Consider the following 21,853-nt stretch of genomic DNA (forward strand, 5'->3'; position numbering starts at 1 on the left):
CCTTCAGGAAATAAGAATCCAAAGATTCACGGTTGTAAATTCATGCCGAGAGCCATTTCTTGGCTTTATTCGATGGAGAAGCCTGGCTGAGGCAGGGTTTGAATAGAAGCCACACTTGCAGGGGCCACATCGCCAGCAGCGCCCACTGCTGCTCTGCTCCAGCCTAACCCTACATCACGGCCCCATCTACCCCCGGGCCGAGGAGCCCCGTTCCGGGCGTGCCCCGCCGACCGCCGGGGGCAGCCAAGAGCGCTCCGCCCGGTCCAACGCGGCGGCAGCGGAAATGGCGGCGCCCCACGGCCGCCTCCACCCCTCGGGCGCGTCACGGCGCTGCGCACGCCGAGCTGCCGTGTCCCACCGCGCCTCCTTGCCTCCCTTTCCCTCCTCCCTCCCGCCGGACCGAGGCTCCTCCCTGCGCTACCCGAGGCACGGCACCCGGCGGCGGCAGCTCCGTCCGCATCGAGCATCAGCGGGCACCGCGCGTCTTCGCCCTCCTTCCTTCCCTTTATCCGTCCTCCCGCGGCCATGGAGCTGCCCGAGAGCCAGTGCAAGAAAGCCAAGCTGAGCAACAGGATGCCGAACTGGGTGAGCGGGCGGGCAGGTGGGCGTGCGGAGGAGAGAAGGGAGACGGGGCCAAGGCTCCGAGGTGATGTGGCGGCCGGGCTGCTGGCTGCCCTGCCCCGCAGCGGGAGGGATGGAGAGAGCCGCACGCCAGCCGGCACCGTTACCAGGGCGGCCGTGCTCCTCTCCCTTAGGCGGCATCGTCTCCTCCGGAGTGCACCGTCCTGCCCCGGGGAGCCTGGGCTGCCTGCGGGGAAGGGCTGGGGGCTTCGTCCCTGCCGATTTCTCTGCCAGCACTCCTCTTCCAGCGATGTGGCAGAAGGCAGAGTTAAGAAGGCGATGCACAATGTGGGTATTCACACAGCTGGGGTGGCCAGCACTGAGGTTCTTTGTATGCTGGGTGTTCTGTGGAAAACTGTCGAGACAGGGCTTAGAAAAAACTTAACCAAAGCCTTCATTCTTGTCCAAAAGGAGGGGGGGATATTGGCTTACAGCACACACCAGAATGAAGTTATTTAGCAGGCACATTGCAGGCCTTCACTGGGCACATTTGATACTTCTGGTGATGCAAGGCAAGTAAGAGAAGAAAAAAAAAAAAAAGGGAAATAGATGCGTGATTATTTTCAAAGCATGCTGAGCTGAAGCGGACAAGAGATAGTGTCCCAAAGTTATTTGGTATGGTAGCAGCATTGCAGAGCTGCTGTTGATGCTTGCTATGAACAAAACAGGCCTCAGCTTTCTTACCAAAAGAATAAGAAAAGCACTATTGCTGTCCCCCCAAAAATGGGGAAGCTGCTTTTGTACTGTGAGCGGTTCAGTAGGTGCTGTGCCATTCCAGCCCTCCTCTGCTGTGTGCGGGTTCCAACTTGTTTATGTAACAGAGTAATGGCTAAATTCCATTCTTTCAGCTTCTGTGAGGAAAAGTTGAAATTGAGTATTACCAAGAGTGAAATGAATCCTTGCTGGGTGGAGGCGACAAAGAATGTTCTGAAGTTACACAACATCATTTAGTTTGTCCTGAGCAGAATTGTGATGGATTTACTCAAACCTGTGGGGGGTTGTATTGAAAGAAGCTAATTAACATTAGCTGTTTGCTGAGTTCATTGAATGTCACCGAAGGCAAAAAGATACGTGGCAGGCAAGGAGAGGAAGTCTTCCGCCTCTTCCTTTTTCATCAGAAGGCCTCAGCTGAAGTACTCCCTGAAATCCAATACGATTTGCTCGAAAAAAAACCAGCCTGATTCACGCACTCTGCAAATATTCAAATCTCCTGCCACCTCTGGCTGTGTTTGTTCCTCGGAGAGTGAGGTCATGGCAACCTCTGATGTCCCAATGGGACCGGCACCCCTTAGGAGAGCAGGCAGAGCTGTGTTGTCCTGGCTTTATCTGGGCGTCTGGTGCTCTTCAGGATGCCCCTCCATCTAGGTAAGCCCCTGTGTGTGTTTGTGGGCTTGCCAAGCCTACCTCCAGGCACAGCACGCTCAGAGTTACAAAGCTGCACACAACACAGTACTATGTCAGTATTTGCAGCTGGCTCGGTTGGAAAACTTGTGTAATACTTTCCTTAGTAAAGCTTCAAGCCCTGAGGTGTTAGGAATTACCTGCAAAATGAGGCAACAAGTATTTTCTCCAGCATTTCTTTCTGGCTGAGGCATTTCTTCTGTTAGAACTTCATTCTGATCAGTTCCTTCTGCCAGCTAATGACTTGGTTCAACACTGGTGAATAAGCTGCTGCTGGTGGTCACAGCAGCTGACGAGTAAAGATAAACTCCTCGTTTGTTATCTGGTTGTCACAGAGTTGCTTATATCCGCAGTGCTTTAGAATGTTCTGCTTGCTTTCTGTCACAGTGATTTTTGAAACCACCACAGCATTAGGACGCCTGACAAAGGCAGCCTTGTGTCAGTCTAGTCTGTGTAGGTGGCAGGGGCGCGTGCATTTGGCTAATTGGGTGACGATGTGCTGGGGTGCTTAGGTACATACTACAGCAGCATCACTGTAGTGAAATGTATTCCAGCGAGCAGGTATCAGGATAAAAGTAAGATTTTTTTGCTGTAAGTCTTAGTGGGAGAAAATGTCTTACAGGGGATGGGTGGTGAACAAGTAAGCAAATGACCTAGAAAATGTCTGGAGTGATTGGGAAGGCATTGAACATAAGACTACACTGAGGAGAAGGTGGTGGATGTGTTTGCTGTTATTAGCTTGTGGAAATTTTTAGCATAGGGTATTCACACTATGTTCTTAATGGAGTTAGTCCAAGCTTCTGGAAGCTGACTGTCTGGAGTTGGTGCTGTAGCTTGGAAAGTCTGTACTTGCAATTGGAAGCTTTGCTTCTTATCCCAAAGGTCTTGCTTTGTGAGAAGTTCAGGTTTGCTGAGAGATGGCTGTTGAAGCATGATGGAACTTTTTATTTTAACTCTCCTTCATTCTTTTTTCATCTTTAATGTGAAAATTGGAGCCTGGGACAGCACTCATGGGAGAAACTAACTGGCATAGCGCAGGAAGGGAAGAAAGGGAAAGGATTTGTCAGGCTTTGACTTTGACTTTTGGTTTTAGTTTGCTTTATCGCACTGACTTTATCTGCGAAACAGTTTTGCAGGTAGGAGATAATTTGTTTGAAGATAACACAATTGGCATATAGAATATTGTTCTACACAGCTATAACCTGTACAGGTGGTGGTTTCTTACGGATTGTCTTCCTCTAATTTTAGGTGCTGACTGTCACTGCTGAGTTACAGAGTTGTTTTATTTAAAAATCTGAACATCTGTTCCTACCCTGAGTTTCTGTCTTTGTCAGCTATGAGCTCAGCTGTGCAGGGACAGATACAACCATTCAAATAAATACAATCCTGTTACGTTCTAATAATAAACTACATTTTGAAAAGCTGTTCTAAAGAATGATGCAACAGTATTTCTTGAAGTCATAAGTAGGTACGGTATTTCTGTTAACCCTGTTTTGTGATGGCTCTAAAACTATGAACAGCTCTCTGCTAGTACTCCATAGATTAATATCCTACCTCATTTTATTTTATTTCCATTAAATGTCAGCTTTTCCATCTAGCATTGATGTAACGATGGAAGAGAAGATAACACAAATGTTTTGCAATATGTTTGTAAGCAAGAGAAGTCAAAACAACGTTACATGAGCAAATAGTCCTACTCTCAGCACTTTCTTGAAGCTTTTGTTTCTCTTTATTAGGTTGTTTGTACCAGGTCTGGTTATCTAAGGTCTCGATCTTATATGAACAAAGTTCTTGTAACCAGGTACCGGCAAAGCTCAAGGGAATGCTGAGGCTGATTTTCCTGTTCCCTTGGCTTACGTTAAGAAAGGTGAACATTGTCAACATTGTCATCTTGTGTAAGATGATGCAGCAGCTCATTGCGACAACTAGGTAGTTTTAAGAAAGTCTTCAACCAGATTTGTTATGAGAGAATTTTGTCAGAAAATCAACTTTGTAAGTTCTTTAAAAAATCATTCAGAAATATTGTTGGATATAGACTCAGAATGTACAGTAACTGTCTCAGTAGGTCAGTCTGAAAGTAAGGTCTCCTGTTTATTTCCATGGAAGCTACAACAGACGGAACTCAATAGCACTAATTGATAGAGCAAATCTCAGCTACAAAAACGCTGTTTTTCAACTTAGTCACCACCATTAGCTATATGTTTTCACTAGCAATGAAGAGTGTTGCCACTGCTGAAACACCTATCTGTGCTCACATCCAGTGTTTGGTCTCCATAAACATTCAGCAAGTGATGAATGTCAATGGATGCCATTTTTTCCCTATGGAACGATTCAGATCCACGCCTTTGCTTCATACACACTTCCATGTCAGATACCATTCTGTCAGATTGCCCCTCAGCTGCCATCTGTCGCACAGCAACAACATGTAAAGGAACATTGGTGGCAAGGTTCAACCTTTGCTACCATACCACCAACATCCAACTCTGACATCCTGGGACAATATAGTAAAATAGGAGGCTTTACCTTCAGAGCAGCCCTCATAATTTTGGAGACTTAAGATCTGGGTAAAGGCAGTGTGGTTCAGAGATGTGACTGCTGAACTGAAAGGTGGATTGCATGCATAGTTTGCAGTGAAAATGTGAATTTTTTTGAGTTAAAAGTGAGCTAATGTTTGTCTGTTTATGACAGGAACCTTACTTAATTGCTGTGAGAGGAATCCACTTGTTCTTCTTAGATTTAAATGACTTGTGTAGGATTCAAATACAGCAGTTCATCCCTTTTTTGGTTAATTTTCTTAATCCAGTCGCATTTGAAAACAGTAATTGATGAGCCTGGTAACCCCGGGTTTCAGATAAGGAGCACAAAGTACATGGTTTTCTGTGGGTGACTTCTGTAACTTCCTTTCATCCTTTGAATTACTGCAGCAGATGGATCAAGTATTGTTTTTATTTCCACTGGCAGGTCTCTAAGTATTTCTTTGTGCCTCTGAATAAGAGTTAATATGCTGTGCCAGCTTACCTTTGTAGAAGTTAAAGATCTAATCAACTATTATTTCTACAGGGAATGCAGAGGGCAACCAATGTTACCTACCAAGCTCATCATGTCAGCCGAAATAAGAGAGGCCAAGTGGTAGGAACAAGAAGTGGTTTCCGTGGATGCACAGTCTGGTTAACAGGTACATTTATGGAATTCTGAGGCTCCTTGTGTTTTAATTTTTCTCTTGAAAAGCTGTTTAGCTCTATCTCCTTCTTTCATCCAAAGTTGAATGTGGCATCCGAGCCCTTGATGCAATTGTATTATTATTTTTAGGCTGACTGTCAAGAAATTGCTTTGGAACAGTAGCTTGAGAATCCATCTTGTTTGGTGCTCTAGGAACATTAAGTTTACTTAGCCTTGTCCTTTGCTTAATTCTAGTTCTTGGACTGATTTATTTATTTACTTTTAAAATCTATTCTAGCTCATCCTAATTCCCATTTCACCTATTTATTTATGTATAAATAAATAAATATATAATGTAATTTTTTTTTAAGAGTTTATGTTGCTCAGTCACTTCTGTAAGGATTTCTTTATATTCTTCTTGTCTTTCTGGGTTGAAATAGCACTTTAGTGTAAACTTTTGCCTATTAATGGACATTGCATGTTGATGCAATGAATATGGTGAGCTATTTTAGCATAGTCAAGCTGTCAAGGCCAGATGCTTATTTTCAAGCAACATGCTTAACTTTGTGTCTTATTCTCCCAAATTCTGTTGTCTGTATTAGCCATTAAGCTTTTATTGCGGGTAAGTGTCTTCAATGGCCAAAAGCATGCATTGTTGCTGTCACTTTAATGGGCTTTTCATACCAGCAGTGTACATGAACTGCAATTTGCCCTTATTTGTTTCTGTGCTTGTGACACATAATGATATTTGATATTTTAGGTCTATCTGGTGCTGGGAAGACCACAGTTAGCATGGCCCTGGAGGAGTATTTAGTATGCCATGGCATTCCATGCTATACTTTGGATGGTGACAATATTCGCCAAGGCCTTAATAAGAATCTGGGTTTCACACCAGAAGACAGAGAAGAAAATGTCCGTCGGATTGCTGAGGTTGCTAAACTGTTTGCAGATGCCGGTTTGGTGTGCATCACTAGTTTCATCTCTCCTTATGCTCAGGTAAATGTGAAAACCTTCTAGATATTGTGAAGAAAGCAAAATGCAAAATGTCATTCAGAATTTGAGCTTTAAGAGCTTCTCACTTAGCTTAGCCAGGATGAAATGCTTCCCTCTTTTCTTCTAAAATGACATTTTTACTTTCTAGAGACAGTGACTCCATTCATTAGCACTAAACTAAAACATTAAAAAATTTTGATTATTCCTAAAACTGGAACAGTTCTTCAGTTTCCTAGGCAGAATTATTTAGCATTAGGAATAAAAGCAAAAGATATTACAAGACATTGACCAAAATTACAATATTTTATTGATCACTTAAATCCTCAGTTTAACTGTTTTTTTTAAAAGCATCTCTTCCTTCAGTGAATTGATGATGTGAACCCTATTTTACCAAGTTAATTAAAATGCATGTGATTACTCTTAGTTCTTCTTGAGTTCGACAGGACAATAGGTAGTGCTGCAAATTAGCTTAAATCCTTGTTCACATTGCTTTATGAAGATTTTTTGTTATTTATGAGAACAGGATGGCAGAGACAAGTGGAATGCATGAATGCAAAGTGTCTTGAACAACCTAATGGCTGTAGCTCAGCTACATAGCATGAGAAGATGTTATTTCTTTGGTCAAAGTGAAGAACAAGCAATTCTTTTGATAGTGATTTGTGGAACTTGAGATCCTGCAGTAAGACTTAATATGGCTATTTTTTTTCACATTATGAAAGATGGTTTTAATAGATTTTTTGAAGTTTTTTTTTTTTTGTTTTTTTGGTTGTTTTTTTGAATTTGAATTTTATTGAATTCTCCACGTATGAAATTCACCAGTTTCAATGATCAGTAAGCCATGCAAATAGAGTATTTGGAGTGTACAGTCTGTCCGATAAGTGAATGTACAGAAATCTGGTGACCTGGAGAGAAGGGTGATCTTAACTTGAGCTGCAGATAATATGTGCTTTGTCTTTGCTATGTGAGGTAGATACAGCTCTCAGGAACTTGTGGCACTGGAACAGGTAAAGAAAATTATGTAAATGTTATATAAAGTGAAGTTCAAAAGCAGAAAGGCAATACAGATATTATATGGGTGCAATCTTTCAGTATTTTCCCATTTTCTTTCAGGATCGTAATAATGCTAGACGAATTCATGAAGGGGCCAGCTTGCCTTTTTTTGAAGTATTTGTGGATGCTCCATTGCATGTCTGTGAACAAAGAGATGTTAAGGGACTGTATAAGAAAGCCAGAGCTGGAGAAATTAAAGGTGAACCTAGATATAGTTTCATCCTTCTTATGTAAGTGACATGTTGTGGTTGGGCTACGCATAAGTGACCGTGCTGAAGTCTGTGAATGTGAAGCAGAAACAGGTGAACTGGGGGATAGGATTGAGCAGGAAACTGGGATCGGCTTCTAGCTGGGAGAGAATTAAATGTGAAAAACAGTAATGGGGCAAAAATGTCTGTCCTCACATTGAAAACTTGGAGCAGATTATATGTTTTCTTTTACAAACTCTCAGAATTAAAGATTAGTTTGTCTTCTTTCTGTGTCCATTGACTAGTTAAAAAAAGTGCCTGATTGCCTCCTTAAGTCTATAAAAAAATGGTAGTAATAAGAATTACTGTCTTCTCCTTTCAAAAAGTAAAGTGTAGTCTCCATCTCTCTGTAAAGACTCTTCACTGAGAATGTATCTGAAGAAAACAACTTCTATTTTGAAGTTAGGGTTTTGTACTAATGCCCATGAATATGATTTTATGTCCCTCAGACTCAAAGACTGCTTTGCCACTGGACCTGATTTTTATTTTTTATGTTTTATTTTTTGTCTTCTTGTTCATACATGGTTAGTTAGAATCTCTTGTTTCAAAGCAGATTTTTAAGAGGTGTTGCAAGTCACACACAGAATCACAGAATCACACAGAATGACCTGGGTTGGAAGGGACCTCAAGGATCATGGAGTTCATTTACATGGTCTGTGAAAAGTCCTTGCAACCATAAGGGTCTAACTAGCTATCTTAAAATGGGTATGTTAATTGCAAACTAATACAAAAGATGATTGAATTCCCTATTCTTCAAGGTATTGCTTGCGTGAATTTAAATAAATACTTGTTGAAAATCAGACTTTTCTTTTTTTTTTTTTTTTTAAAGAAGACCCTAAAACCTAAAAAAGAATTAAAAAAAGAAATCACAACTAGTAATGACAGACAGTTGATGAATGTGTTGAAGTGCACGGTTCTTTTGTGCTATGTTTTTTATTCACAGTATAAATTGAATGTCAGCAAACATACAATTTGCCTGCTGCAGAATGCTGAATTTAGATGCAGTCGTGGTAGGGATTAGTAAATGGCTCAATAAAGAAAAAGGCGGTTGATTTCCCTATGAGATCCTTTCTTAATAAACTTAAAGCTTTGTGCTCTTTTCTGGCTTGTGTCAAGGACACTGCTACATGAATAGTGTTAAAATGCAGACATCTTCTTGAAGAAATCATTTAAGATCTCTGTCTCCTGTTTTGTAGGCTTTACTGGGATCGACTCTGAGTATGAAAAACCAGAAGCACCAGAGCTCGTGCTGAAAACTGATTCCTGCGATGTGAATGATTGTGTACAACAAGTTGTGGAACTTCTTCAAGAGAGGGTGAGCAGCAATGCAGGTGTATCTTAGTAACTTTTTCAGAGTGTGAGGTCTCAATGCACATGCTGGAAAATGCAGATAGAATTTTTGAGTTAGACTTCCAGTTTTAAATTCTAACTTTTAAAATCATCCTGCGGTGTTCCCTTTTTCTGTCCTAAGCCTTGCAACAACAGTGCTCACCAAGTGAAATAAGCTCTGGAGAAGTAAAGAATTATATTCATTGCCATAAATGCAAAATGTAAGGGAGAATATGGAACCAGTGGTGAATGGTAACTTTTAAATAGGAGCATAGGAGAATCATAGAAGGATAATAGGGTAATAACTTAAGGTAATGGCAAATTCAGTTGTCTGCTTTGATTTGCCAGACCCTTTGCCTTCCTGTCACCTTGATAGGATGAAGTTTGCTAGTATTTGTGTAGAACTACTTTGTCTCCTTGTATCCTTATTTGTTGTGGGTAGAAGGATGACACTTCAGACCATGATTTTAATTTAGATGCTCCAGCAAACTGTTCCTCATGTTTTTTGTGAGGTGAGTGTTTGTGACATTTAAGGTATAGCCTATATGTAGCTTGAGTAACACTCCCCTAAGACAAAAAGACCTCATTGTATAGACAGCATTCAGTTCATTTTAGTCTAATGTTGCCAGTTCATTCTTGGAGACATTTAGTTCCTGTTTCCAGATTTTCAAGAAAACGCTGTTAACAGTTCAGTGCTTGATCAAGATTGCTCAGGAGATCTGGCAGGTCAACAAGCCACAACAGAGTGCTAGACGTGCACCCTAGAGCACATCTGAATACTTTTTGGAGGAATAAGGAAAGAACTGCCTGAGTCCTACATATAGGAGGTGGCACTTCCTGACTGTGAGAGGCCCTGAGCCTCCTGTTCAGAAGACCATTTGAGTACGTTTCGTAATTCTAGAAGTCAGTGTGCTAACATAGTGATCCCCAGACTCTTGCATTTGTACATTTGGTACACAATGCTGAATGCTGGCTTCTGGCCTAGTTGGCTTGGCTCTGTCCTTTGCTTAAAGCACATTTTAGTATTTTATTTTCTTTTTAGAGAATGGTGCCATGAATAGCAACATGTCTTGGTGGTTGCTTACCTCAATAAGACATTGAAACCAAGGCATGGCTGAACAGACACATCTTGTTCTTAGGCCACATATAACCTTGTGATAGCCTGACAATGTAGGGTTTTTTGAAGTTGGGATAGCAGTGGTTATGGTTTTAAACAATTCACCGTGATTAGTCAGGAAAGGGCCTGTAAACCAGCAGTATTAAATATAATCTGGGATGTTTGTTTTGTTTCTGTAGCTGAGAAAAGCTTAGTTCAGAAGTCCACTCAGTATTGGTAATCCTGGAATTTTAAGAGCTGAAACAGCTGGACTGTATGTGTGTGCTGAGCTAGACAGATGGACGTATGCAGATAAATATTGAGAATTTGGAATATTTTTATTTCATAGGAAATGGAATGACTTAGTTCTTAAAACTTTCTCGTAATACTTGCAATGTTCTCTGACAAGTTTATCCAGTATTCACCAGAGATGTGATTCTTCCCTTATGGAAGTAAAGGGCGGTAACCACACAGAGGACTAATAAGCAGCTGTTGAATCTGGAGAGTTACTGTGTGGTGGAAATCAGTTTTGAGGAGCACTTGGATAGGTTTCTTTACATGTGAATGCAATGAGTAAAACACTGCAAGGATCTTTTCAAAGAGTTAGAATGCAAACTACCAATGATTATCTCTTAAAACAACTGAGTCGTGAAATTTTCCTTTTTTTTCTAACTGCTTTCAATACTATACAAATAAGTCCTTGCCCAATCCATTATTTATTTTATTATTATTTTTTTCAGTCAGAAAGGCGTGTGTGGCTTTGAGGTTGGTAAATTTGGCTCCTAGTCTGCTGATACCGTCCAGTGGAGTCAAGCAAGCAGATATTTGGCTGTATAGATTTCATTGTTTCCATTTGTTTTTGCCTGTCAACAATTGTAACTGATCTAGCTCATTAAACAAAGCTGGGATTTTGCAGTAATGAAATCAGCTCAATATTTAACCAGGGAAGTATTTTCTCAACAAGTCACCTCTCAGGAATGCCACCTTTATTATTAAGGAAGTGCAAAGGCATATAAAAAAAGTATTGCATTTCTAGTTTGTAGCTTTCAACATACTGAAAAAAAGTGTCTTTTATGAACTTTTGTACAAAAGTCCCATTGTTGGGGACATAAACTTAATGCAGCTCTGCAAATACTGCAAAAGCAAAGCACAAATTTTAGGAATCTGATTATATACTATTTAAATCCATCTATTGTGAGTATAAGCCTTTGCTTTTCCTTTTACCACCCATTCCCCAAATTATAGCTACGAATTGACTTCTTATCTAAGTTCAAGGACTTTATTTTCTAAGACTCGGTATTACACTTGTATTTCAGGAGGGAAGTTCTCCATATGGAACATTGCTTTCCTGACTATATTCACACAGTTCTTTGCAAGTGTGCTCAGAACAAAGTAGAAATGGAGAGTAACAGGTCCTGGGAAACATGTAGAAATTGATTCTACTGTTCTGTACAATCTCTCTCTCTCTGCTTTTCTCCAGTTATATTACAGCTATCACTATAATGTAGTGATTCCTTCTGGAGCAAAGTTCTCTGTCTTATCTAGTTGCTCATTTATTGATTTATCAAAAATGTGATGAAGAATATTCCGTGTGATCATCTTGGTTATGAAATTGAGTTGCAACAGGCCAAAAACCATCTTTCAGTATTTGTTGAGAAACCTACACACATGGCAGATTAGTATTTTTAGTATCTGTAACATTTTAGTAGGACAGACATTCTACATCTTCAGCCCAATTCACAATTATTTGACTATAAGTTATACAGTCAGTAAAGTGTGTTTGACATAGCTGATTGTAGTCATCTGCTGGCTGGGTATTGAATAATTGTTTTACATGCAGCCTTGTTTTTCATTTTCTTTCAAAACTATTTCAGTGGAAAATTTTTATGAACACTACTTCTTTCTTTTTTGAGCATGATGTTAAAACCAAATACCTACAGCAATAGATGACTGAGTGGAAGTTTACTGTCTTTGTAAGACAAATAATGAGGATTTTAAATGATTTTTAATAGTGAAAATAATTTTTTTCCAGTTGCCCTTGCAGCAAAGAAGGCCAAGAGCAAACTTGGCTGTGCTCTTGCTAATACAGCAGATCGAGGGAAGTGATTAAAACAAGTTACCCTAAGAGTTTGTGGACACTTTATCCTTGCAGATATTTAAAACTTGGTTGACCAGGCTTCAGAGCAGCCTTATAACTGGTTTAGTTTTGAGCAGGAAACTGGACTAGGTGACCTGCAGAGGTCCTTCCATGATTCTGTGCTAAGGCTAATAGTTACTTAGTGTGAGAAGCAATGGAAAAAAACGTGCCCAGTGTAAACAATATGCAAGGCTGTACTAGTAGTTTTATACTGCTGTAATGAAGATTTACATACAATGATAAATACATAATCCACAGTGAGCAGAAAATGACTTAACCTTTCAAGTATATCTTAAAAAATACCCACCCACCTCAGTATTCAATGTTAGTAATTCCCACATCAATAAAACATTGATTTCTTCTCATGCTTAGGGAAGTAAGTGCAACCTTCTGTATTTTAAGTTATGGATTTCTTACTATGTGGGTAGGTGTACTTTGGTTATTACTATTTTCCACTGATAGTACAGAGTGATATTATTGAAATGGATTTCAGTAGCTCAAAGTATGTTTTCTTTGCTTTGAAAAAAGCATGTATAATTTTGTAGTTATTACTAAAAAAACCCCGAACTTCAGTTATGTTGAACTGTGTAATTAGATACAGTGATGGTGCCATTTTTGTTGCTGCTAAATGACTTTTGCTTTCTTTATTTTCTAAATTCCATATTCTGGGAAGAGGGAGGGGCAATTTTTTGATTCACAATCTTTTTAAGCTTCAGAGACTCCACATGGATGGTAATCATCTTGTTAGATTTCCTGACTGATTGGCTTATATGAGTATTTCCTCAGTGTTTTGGAGTCTAAATGTTTTGTCTTAGTTAAGATGTTCTATATAGTCTAAACATGGGTTATTTGGACCAAAACAAATGTGTAAAAGGCATAGCCAGGACAGAAATAGCAGTGAATGACAGGGGCCAGAAATTTCTCTTTTTAACACAGCAAGGTAGGGGACCTTCTGTGTCTCAAGTGGACTGAAAATGTAGTAGGTAAGCTGGGAACAAAACAGGTGTTGGTACAGGAAATCTTAGTTCCCTGTAGTACGATTGTAAATGTCACTGCACATTTCATTCTTTCTTGCGTTTAATATACTGATAAACCTCCTTGCATGTTCCAGATAGCAATGATTGTGTGAAACAGTGATTGCAGTTAAGCAAATAATTGTCTGCTTTTTCTTTTTATGTAAGCCATTTAGTGGCCTCACCCATCAATTAATACGAACATACATTGCTGAATGGCTGGTCTTATAAATCATCTGACATTTGTGAATGCCTGTCTACTGGAGGAAACTTCAGGAAACTTGCCTAGAGGCTATTTTTTTTTTTCTACAGACTGAGAAGGGCTTTAGTATGGGTAAAGAACTGTCACCTTGGTCTAAGATGCCAGTGACCATGTTAAAGTGGTCACTAGATGGCCTACTAGCCTAGTATTTATCTAAAATTCATTCAGTTTAAGGACTGCTGATGTTTTAAGTAAAAAAAAAGCACAACTGCTTTAAATGCCATTTTTAGTCTGCTGATGAGTCTAGATTTACTAATCCTGTAAATCCTCTAGATATTTAGCTCCTGTTTAATGTCTTAGCATGCCAGAATGCGTTGCTCGCTGTAAAACAAAGAAACAGAAACAAAAAAACAACACCCAAATAAAAAACAAAACAAAACCGCAACCACCAAAACATTAAAATCCCAGATCTAACCATACAGCCCCTTTTGCTGTTCCAGTTGAAACATATATGACCCTAGATTAAAAATATTGTGAGGATGTCTTTGACTATTTTCTCTATTTGGGTAGAAATACAAACGCATGTGTAGCCATGACTGTAGTTTTCTACTTAATGCTTTAGATAATAGTGGTGGGTCTTGAGCTGTTTTACAAGCAGGGTTGAATTCCTATTTTAGATTTATTGACTGTCACTGGATCTAGAGCTGCCTTCATGCTGCCTGTATCCTCATTGCGAGGCATAGAGATTGGTCACAGAAAATACACTCTGTAACATTTGTTGCTTCAGTTGTCTTGCCCACTAGTGGGACACTAAAAGTAGGGTAAGATTTGAGAAAAATAGGCGTATTTATTTAAAGCTTTTGATGGTTTGTAAAATAAGAACATTGTAGTGTGGTAAGAAACCAGGGTCCAGAGCAGAATATTCTGTGAAGCCATATAATGTGTACCCAGACATTACTCTTTGTTTATAAAATCTGCTGTTCTTACCAGCAGGCAGCACTTTTATTTGATTCCAAGCTTACTGATGTGGGAGAGTCAGTTATGACTCTCTTGGGCTGTAAATATTCTGCTCAGACAGAGAGTAGACAAGACAGGTTTTACCTAATTTACTATCTAATAAAATCACTTCTCAAACAAAGTCTGATTGTAATGGATTCAGCTTTTCCTAACACAACAGTTTCTAAGTGCTAGTTTATTTGTCTTTGGAGACACAAATAGTGTAACAGCTTGCTAGTCTCACCAGCTCTTTTCATTCATGACTGCAGTCATTTTGTCTCTCATCATGCCACTTCCTTTGACTTTCCATGGGATCGATACCTGACATAGACAAGTGTTTGACTAAGTGCTTTAACACTCTTGGGCAAACTTTATGTTTCTACAGACACACCTGTTTACTAAGGACTGCAAATATAGGAGTCATTTTTGTTTTTCCAATATATTCCTCTTACAGGTCTGTGTATACCTTGCTGTATGGGTGAGCCTCTCCTTCCACCTCATATAGAATTACTTCACAGAACTGAGTACCATTGGAGCCATTTGGCTGGGTTTTGACATTGTATACCACCCTGTGTCAGGAGGCTCTTTGAAGTTTTATTATAATGTCACGATGACCTTCCTTTCTCTCCCCCTTTTTTCCTTGGAATTGTGTCCTTATTCTTACAAGGAATTTAAGATTTAGATAATCTTGAAGTGAGAATGTCTTGTTTAAAAGCTGCAGAGAAAAAATGCTTTTTTTTTTAGCAGTGATATTCTGTGTTGTTTGGGTTATAATTGGAACACTGATATTATTTCCCTAGCTGTCACGTAGAATATTCAGTTTATACTTAGAGATTAATCAATTTTAGTTTTACTTCCATTTTAGCACTGTTAATGTATGTTGTATACTTGATTACTCAAGATTTCAAAGGCTGAGCTTTTACGTATATATGTTCTACTTCTTTAGCATGAATAAAAATATAAACTCTTTCTGCTATGGCTAACATAAACGTTAATAGGTCACGAGAACTGCACTTAATTCAGTAGTTAAATACTTACTGAGTAAATGTTATAGTGATAGAGCGATAGGGGTTTTAAATACTTCTTGTCAGAAAGTTTCACTGTTGCTACTCATGCCAGCAGCTTTGCTGGTAATATATACAAATATTGAGCCAGTGCTCTTAAAAAGTTCATAAAAATTCCTTACTGCACATATTCTCACTAGAGAGCAGTACGATGTAGAATTTTACTTCTTGACTATATGTTCAGTGTCCAAGAGGCATTCTGTGCAAACATGAAATTGTGATTATTCCTTTTATACAGGACATCGTACCAGTAGATGCCTCGTATGAGGTGAAAGAGCTTTATGTGCCAGAAAACAAACTGAAGTTGGCTAAAAGTGATGCTGAGTCTCTCTTAACCTTGGAAATAAACAAGGTACTGTGTGTTCATTTATCTCCTTACTGAAGCTGACTAAACAGTCTGTGGTTAGGCAGAACTCTGTGTTAGTTGAAACACCTGTACTAGTTACAGATTGTAACTTGACACACTTTGTCCTCCTTTTCTTGAGGAACATAATAGCACTTGTTTTCTTTTGTCATTTTTTGGAGATAGCAATTGACTAATAACTTCATAAGTATTGGCTGGAATTTCAGATAGTGCTACATAGTTTATCCTGAGCCTGGAGATTAAAATTTTGGTAATTTTCCCCCCTTATCTATAGACTAAACCATTCTTTGCATGCATCCTGTGCATGGTTGTTTCTAGATGAATTATTATAGTCATAGAATTATAGAATCACCAAGGTTGGAAAAGACCTAAAAGATCATCCAGTCCAACTGTCCACATATTACCAATAGCTCCTACTAAATCATGTCCCTCAACACAACATCCAGTTATTCCTTGAATACCCCCAGGCTCGATGTCTCTACCACCTCCCTGGGCAGTCCATTCCAGTGCCTGACCACCCTTTCTGAGAAGTAATACTTCCTAATGTCCAGCTTGAGTCTCCCCTGCCGTAGCTTGAAACCATTCCCTCTGGTCTTATCACTAATGACACGAGAGAAGAAGCTGACCCCCAGCTCATTACAACCTCCCTTCAGGAAGTTATAGAGAGCAATAAGGTCTCCACTGAGCCTCCTCTTCTCCAGGCTGAACATTCCCAGCTCCTTCAGCCTCTCCTAATATGTCCTGTGCTCCAGACCCCTCACCAGCTTTGTTGTCCTCCTTTGAACATGTTCCAAGGCCTCAATGTCTTTCTTGCAGTAAGGGGCCCAAAACTGGACACAGTACTTGAGGTGCAGCCTCACCAGTGCTGAGGTGCCGTTATTGCGTTTCTGTAAGGTCCCATTCTAAACTGCTTCTCATCTAGCAAAGCTAGCCTTCTCCCCCTCCATTCCTAACCAGTGTTTTTTTAGATACCAAGGAAGTATATAACATCAGCTAGGGAAGAAAACGTGTGTTTTATTTGTCTCAAAATAAACTAAATGATGTAATAAAACTAAGACTTGCACAAGTGGAGTTAGTGGACTTTGTCCCTTGTCAAAGGCTCTTGACAAAGTCTTAGTAGTGCACATACAAAAATTATAAAGGCCACACACTAAGTCACAGTGTGACAGTTTAAATGGCAAGGAGGGAAATTCCCTGTTAGATGAAGCTAAAATAAATACTTTCCTACCTGAATTTTAATTCTGGATTTTCTCACTACTTTCTGCAATAAAAATCTCCTTACTAATCTGCACTAAGATCAGATCCACCAGTCTTCTCTCTCCCTAATCCTGTTTTGTGTTTATTCCGTGTGTTATTGACTTTTTTTTTCAAGCTCTTGTTTATCTTGCTTTCATATTAATATGAATGAAACTCTTTAGTTCTGCTAAGTTAAACTTCATCAAATGTTTACAAGTAAAGCTTATTTGTTTTTAACACTATAAAGCTTGCCCTAGTGTAAGAACTGGAAAATAGTTATAAGCACTGAGGTTGTTATTCTTTTACTTACAGAGATTTGGAATTCTTTATGATTAAGACTGTAACACTGAGAAGTCTTCCTTGCATTTTATGCATAAATCATGTTCTGTTATGATTAACACCTAATGTCAGTTATTGAGCAACACCTTTTATCTGCTCAATTTCTCCGTTTCTTTACAAGGTGGATATGCAGTGGGTGCAAGTGTTGGCAGAAGGCTGGGCAACACCCCTGAATGGCTTTATGAGGGAGAGAGAATACCTGCAGTGCCTTCACTTTGACTGTCTCCTTGATGGTAAAATACTCCCATTAGTAAATCTGAACAAATACTACTTGTAAAAAACTATGTTTTTTATTCTTTTATTTCTACCATTATGTTTGAAACACCTTATCTTTTTGCCTGTACAAATTATAGTTTAATTTTTTTAAATGCTTTCTGTTTTGAGAAGATATTAAAATTGAAATCAACATCTCTAATTTGTGTTGAAGAAACTCAGAATTGAAATTTAGTCACTGCTTAGCTTAGTGCTAGAAGTGCAAAAAGGTTTCTTTGATGTTGATGAAGGAAGGGACAACAAAGTGACTTGAGTCCTGTAGCTCTGTTGGGTATAAAACCAGAACTTGAGAAGGAGGCTCGACTATGTATGATTGCCACATACAATTGAATGACTGTGCCTTAATAACTATCTTGCTTTAACAAATACATTTTACTTTGCATTACTAATAGGCTAAGAGCAAACATCAGCTGAAACAGTTAAGGGATAACATCATCAAGTTTAAAATAGTGATTTGCTGTTATTTCATTTGTTCTCCTATGATGATTGTTTTACATCAACTTTTTGTGTTTTTGCATGGTTTATATGATAAAAGGGATAGTAAGGAGTCCTGTTTCCTTCTGTGTCACTATTTTCTTTCTGGAAACCAATGGCAGAAAAAAGTTGCCACTTATCTTTAACTGTCTTTTTTTTTCTGTTACCCTTTTCAGTCACGTTTGTTATTTTTAACTTCCCATCACACATTTGATATGATTAAGAGAAGGTTTAAAAAAAAACAAACAGCATTGCTCCAATAATGAGGAAGTCAGCTGTATTTTATCTCACCTCAATTACAACCAATAGCAAAACTCCCATTAACTTCAAGGGGGCCATTACTTTTCTCTTGGAGGAACAACTAAGAGTTTTGCGCTTTTCATTTATTTATTTATTTATTAATGCCTGTACTTACTAGACTTTAAGCCACTGTTTGATATTTACAGTATGTACTCCACTGGTTTCTAATGCAAAAGTACATCATGAAGTTGTCCTTATTGTAAAAGCTAGGACTACCTGTTGTATTATCATACAACAGCCTAGACTGTAACTTGTTAGATTTGATATCTGGACCATAGCAGATATGGATAATGACTTTTTTCACTCTGTAGGGGGAGTCATTAATCTTTCAGTGCCTATAGTGCTAACAGCTACACAGGAAGACAAAGAAAGGCTGGATGGTTGTACAGCAATTGCATTAGTGTATGAGGGTCGCCGCGTTGCCATTCTCCGTAATCCAGAATTCTATGAGCATAGGAAGGAGGAACGCTGTGCGAGGCAGTGGGGAACGACATGCAAGGACCATCCTTACATAAAGGTATGTGTGTGAAGTTGAAGATCTAGTCTGATAAATTGTCCTGTCTGTGGAGATGCAGATTAGTTGAAGTTGGTGTCTGTGACTTGTGTATTTTGAGAACAAAACTTCTTTGAGAAATAATTAAAACATTTGAATGGGAACAAAGGTGCTCTTCTGTTTAGTGTTAACTCTTCAGTAGTCTGCCCTTGGTGTGAAAACCCAATAAAAATATGAACACGTGAAATGAGTTTAGGATATTGAATCTGTGCTGCAGAGGGGGGAACTTTGCCCTACCATGTGCCTAGGAAATCCATTCCCCTGTGGACCCAGATGGATCATCAAAGCTCCTTAACATGCAGTGTGAAGGAAAGAAAAGTTCTTTTCCGACTGCCTGTGGAGCATATGAGAATTGCCTTGTTTAAATTCTTTTGAAACAGGCACCCTTCCTGAAGAGGTCATGATTTAACTCTCTGAGGAGTTATTTCCCATCCATTGTGTTAAATATGTTTTACTATTTTGACCTTATGTGCAAGTCACACTGGAATATTTTAATCACGACGTACTCAGTGCAGTACTGCATTTGGTTTTGAAAGCTGATGTAAATATTACATTATAGCTCTGAAGAGCTATCAGTGTATTACTTTTCACATTTCTCTCTATAGTGTCTTTTTGTTTACTCTGTGACTTAAAATCAGATAAAAAGTAATAAAATGAAATTCAAATTATGATTCCATGTTGAAAGAGAAAGTCTTTTGTGTTTTAAAAGCATCTGTATGACTAATAGTTATACGTATATGAAAAAGGTTTTGGTTTTGTTTTTTTTTGTTGGTTTTTTTTCACATCTTACCCGTTTTTCTTGTTAATGTGTAATGACATCATTTTACTGAATGAAGTTAGACAACACCAACTATACAGTTAGGAATGTATCTGGAAAGACCATCTGCTAGATACAAGTTAAGAGTGTTGAGAAAGGTGTGTCCTCAGTGTGTTCTGAGCTGATGAATCTGAGATTTTCATTTGATTGAAAAAATAACTTCTGAAATTGTCAGAAATCTTTGGGTGCCTCAGAGTTTACATAGTGGTGAGTTTTCTCATTTTCATTATCTTTTTCACATCTTCCCCTCCCTGCTAGGTGAGATGTGAAATCTGCAATTTACTTTAGTATTATTTAATATTGGTACTTGGCTTCAGACTGTCAAATACAGTTAACCTGGAACTCTCTTCTTTGTAAAGATCTTGTCCCTTTTGCAATGGTCTAAATGCTCAGAACAAGCTGATTTTCATTATTTCTCCTAGATGGTTATGGAGCAAGGGAACTGGCTTGTAGGTGGAGATCTACAGGTCCTTGATCGTATTTATTGGAATGATGGACTTGATCAGTACCGTCTCACTCCAGCTGAACTAAGACAGAAGTTCAAGGAAATGAATGCTGGTGAGTAACTTCTTGTTTCTTCATAGAGATTTATCCAAATGCCTGCAGCAAGGACAAGCCTTGTTTCAGGGATATAAATTTTGAATGCTCTGTAAAATGGTGTTCTTTGCCTTTTACTGGTACAAATTTTTATAAGTTCAGGCTCTGCCTTGTCTAAATGAGTGGAGAAGCTGGTAACCCCTAAGGTTCTGAATTTCATCTTTCCATGCATGCTTGACACGTTATTAATGCAAGGAAAGATAATGTTAAAATGTGGTAGAACGTGATTTAAAAATCATCAGATTTGGCTAGATTTATAGAGGTATGGTTGAATGCTGAGCTTTTATACTCTTCTGTTCTTAAGTCTGTTACATGCTGCTTCTGGGGAATAAAGCTTATGATAGCTATGTAAGTAACTGGCTATTTAGTAGAATGTATCACAAACAGCTAATTCCAGCAACTAGCAGACAGATACAAAGCACTTGAAGTGTGAAGGAAGAGAATGCAGACTGCAAAAATGCATGAAGACTGCAAACTGAGATTGGTCTTGAGATCCTGTCTTTTTTCAGTATTGTTAGGATTACCATGATCTTCAGGCTTGAGGTATACCAGTCTTGGTCTTAACTCTTCCCCAGATAAATACACTTGATACCTGAAAAAAACTTAGTATTTAGATTTCACTGAATGGCTGAGGTTGTAAGTGACTTGTGGAGGCCACCTTATCCATCCCCCCACTTAAGAAGAGCCACCTAGAGCTGGTTGTTTATGACCACATCCAGATGGCTTTTAGTATATGGAGAGATTATCAGTTGATTAATGTTTTAGTGTGTTTTTTATTAGGTTTGCTTATTGACTGATACTGTTACACTTGTTTAATGGCATTCAGAGGAAACATTTGAAGACTTTTCTCTGGTTGTACAACTCCTGACTAAATAAGTTGCCTTCCTTATCCTTTGTCTTTTTTTTCCCCTCTCCATAGATGCTGTCTTTGCATTCCAGTTACGCAACCCAGTGCACAATGGGCATGCACTTTTAATGCAGGATACTCATAAGCAGCTTTTGGAACGTGGATACAGGCGTCCAGTTTTGCTCTTACACCCACTTGGAGGCTGGACAAAGGAGGATGATGTTCCTCTCATGTGGCGCATGAAACAGCATGCTGCAGTACTGGAGGAAGGAGTCTTGAATCCAGAAACAACAGTGGTGGCTATATTCCCTTCTCCCATGATGTATGCAGGACCAACAGAGGTAAGTATGTCAAGAGTTCAAATCAACGGTAATGGCAACAAAAACAGAACAAAACCCCTTTAATAGTGCACTGAAATATTCTGTGTTATTCATGACACTTGTGGGTTGCATTTTCTTAGAGGACAGAGAAAGTTAATTTCCCTTGTTAAAAAAGACTGTAAAGGATCCCTCCATCATCATTGAAAATTCTTTGAAGAGACCTCTACAGTGAAGGATTTTTATGGAAAGGAGACAATATAGTTTTTGTGTGCTCATTTTCCTTATAGTTTTAAGGGTGTAATAGTGAATTAATATTTCCTCCTTTTTTACAACTTCTTTCAAAAGATTAATTAGCACATGAAGAAGTTGTCCTGAATGTTAAGTATCTTAAGGTTTGTAACTATTACACATTAAGTGTGTATGT

At 38.9% G+C, this 21,853-nt stretch overlaps 1 protein-coding gene across 1 annotated transcript in view; it reads left to right on the forward strand.

The window, feature by feature from the left end:
* The first annotated feature begins 401 nt into the window (after positions 1 to 401).
* Positions 402 to 21,853, forward strand: part of PAPSS1 (3'-phosphoadenosine 5'-phosphosulfate synthase 1) — a 29,749-nt gene continuing 8,297 nt past the window's right edge. Inside the window, exons 1-10 of the mRNA XM_015861361.3 lie at positions 402 to 585; positions 5,083 to 5,197; positions 5,942 to 6,177; positions 7,285 to 7,423; positions 8,669 to 8,787; positions 15,548 to 15,661; positions 17,370 to 17,481; positions 18,607 to 18,812; positions 20,088 to 20,223; positions 21,182 to 21,450. Of these exons, the coding sequence (XP_015716847.1) occupies positions 526 to 585; positions 5,083 to 5,197; positions 5,942 to 6,177; positions 7,285 to 7,423; positions 8,669 to 8,787; positions 15,548 to 15,661; positions 17,370 to 17,481; positions 18,607 to 18,812; positions 20,088 to 20,223; positions 21,182 to 21,450 (1,506 nt within the window). The 5' untranslated portion in view covers positions 402 to 525. The remainder of the gene's footprint in view (positions 586 to 5,082; positions 5,198 to 5,941; positions 6,178 to 7,284; positions 7,424 to 8,668; positions 8,788 to 15,547; positions 15,662 to 17,369; positions 17,482 to 18,606; positions 18,813 to 20,087; positions 20,224 to 21,181; positions 21,451 to 21,853) is intronic.

The sequence above is a fragment of the Coturnix japonica genome, chromosome 4 (assembly GCF_054131305.1).
Source record: "Coturnix japonica strain WE chromosome 4, WE-NBRP24, whole genome shotgun sequence".
NCBI lineage: Eukaryota > Metazoa > Chordata > Aves > Galliformes > Phasianidae > Coturnix > Coturnix japonica.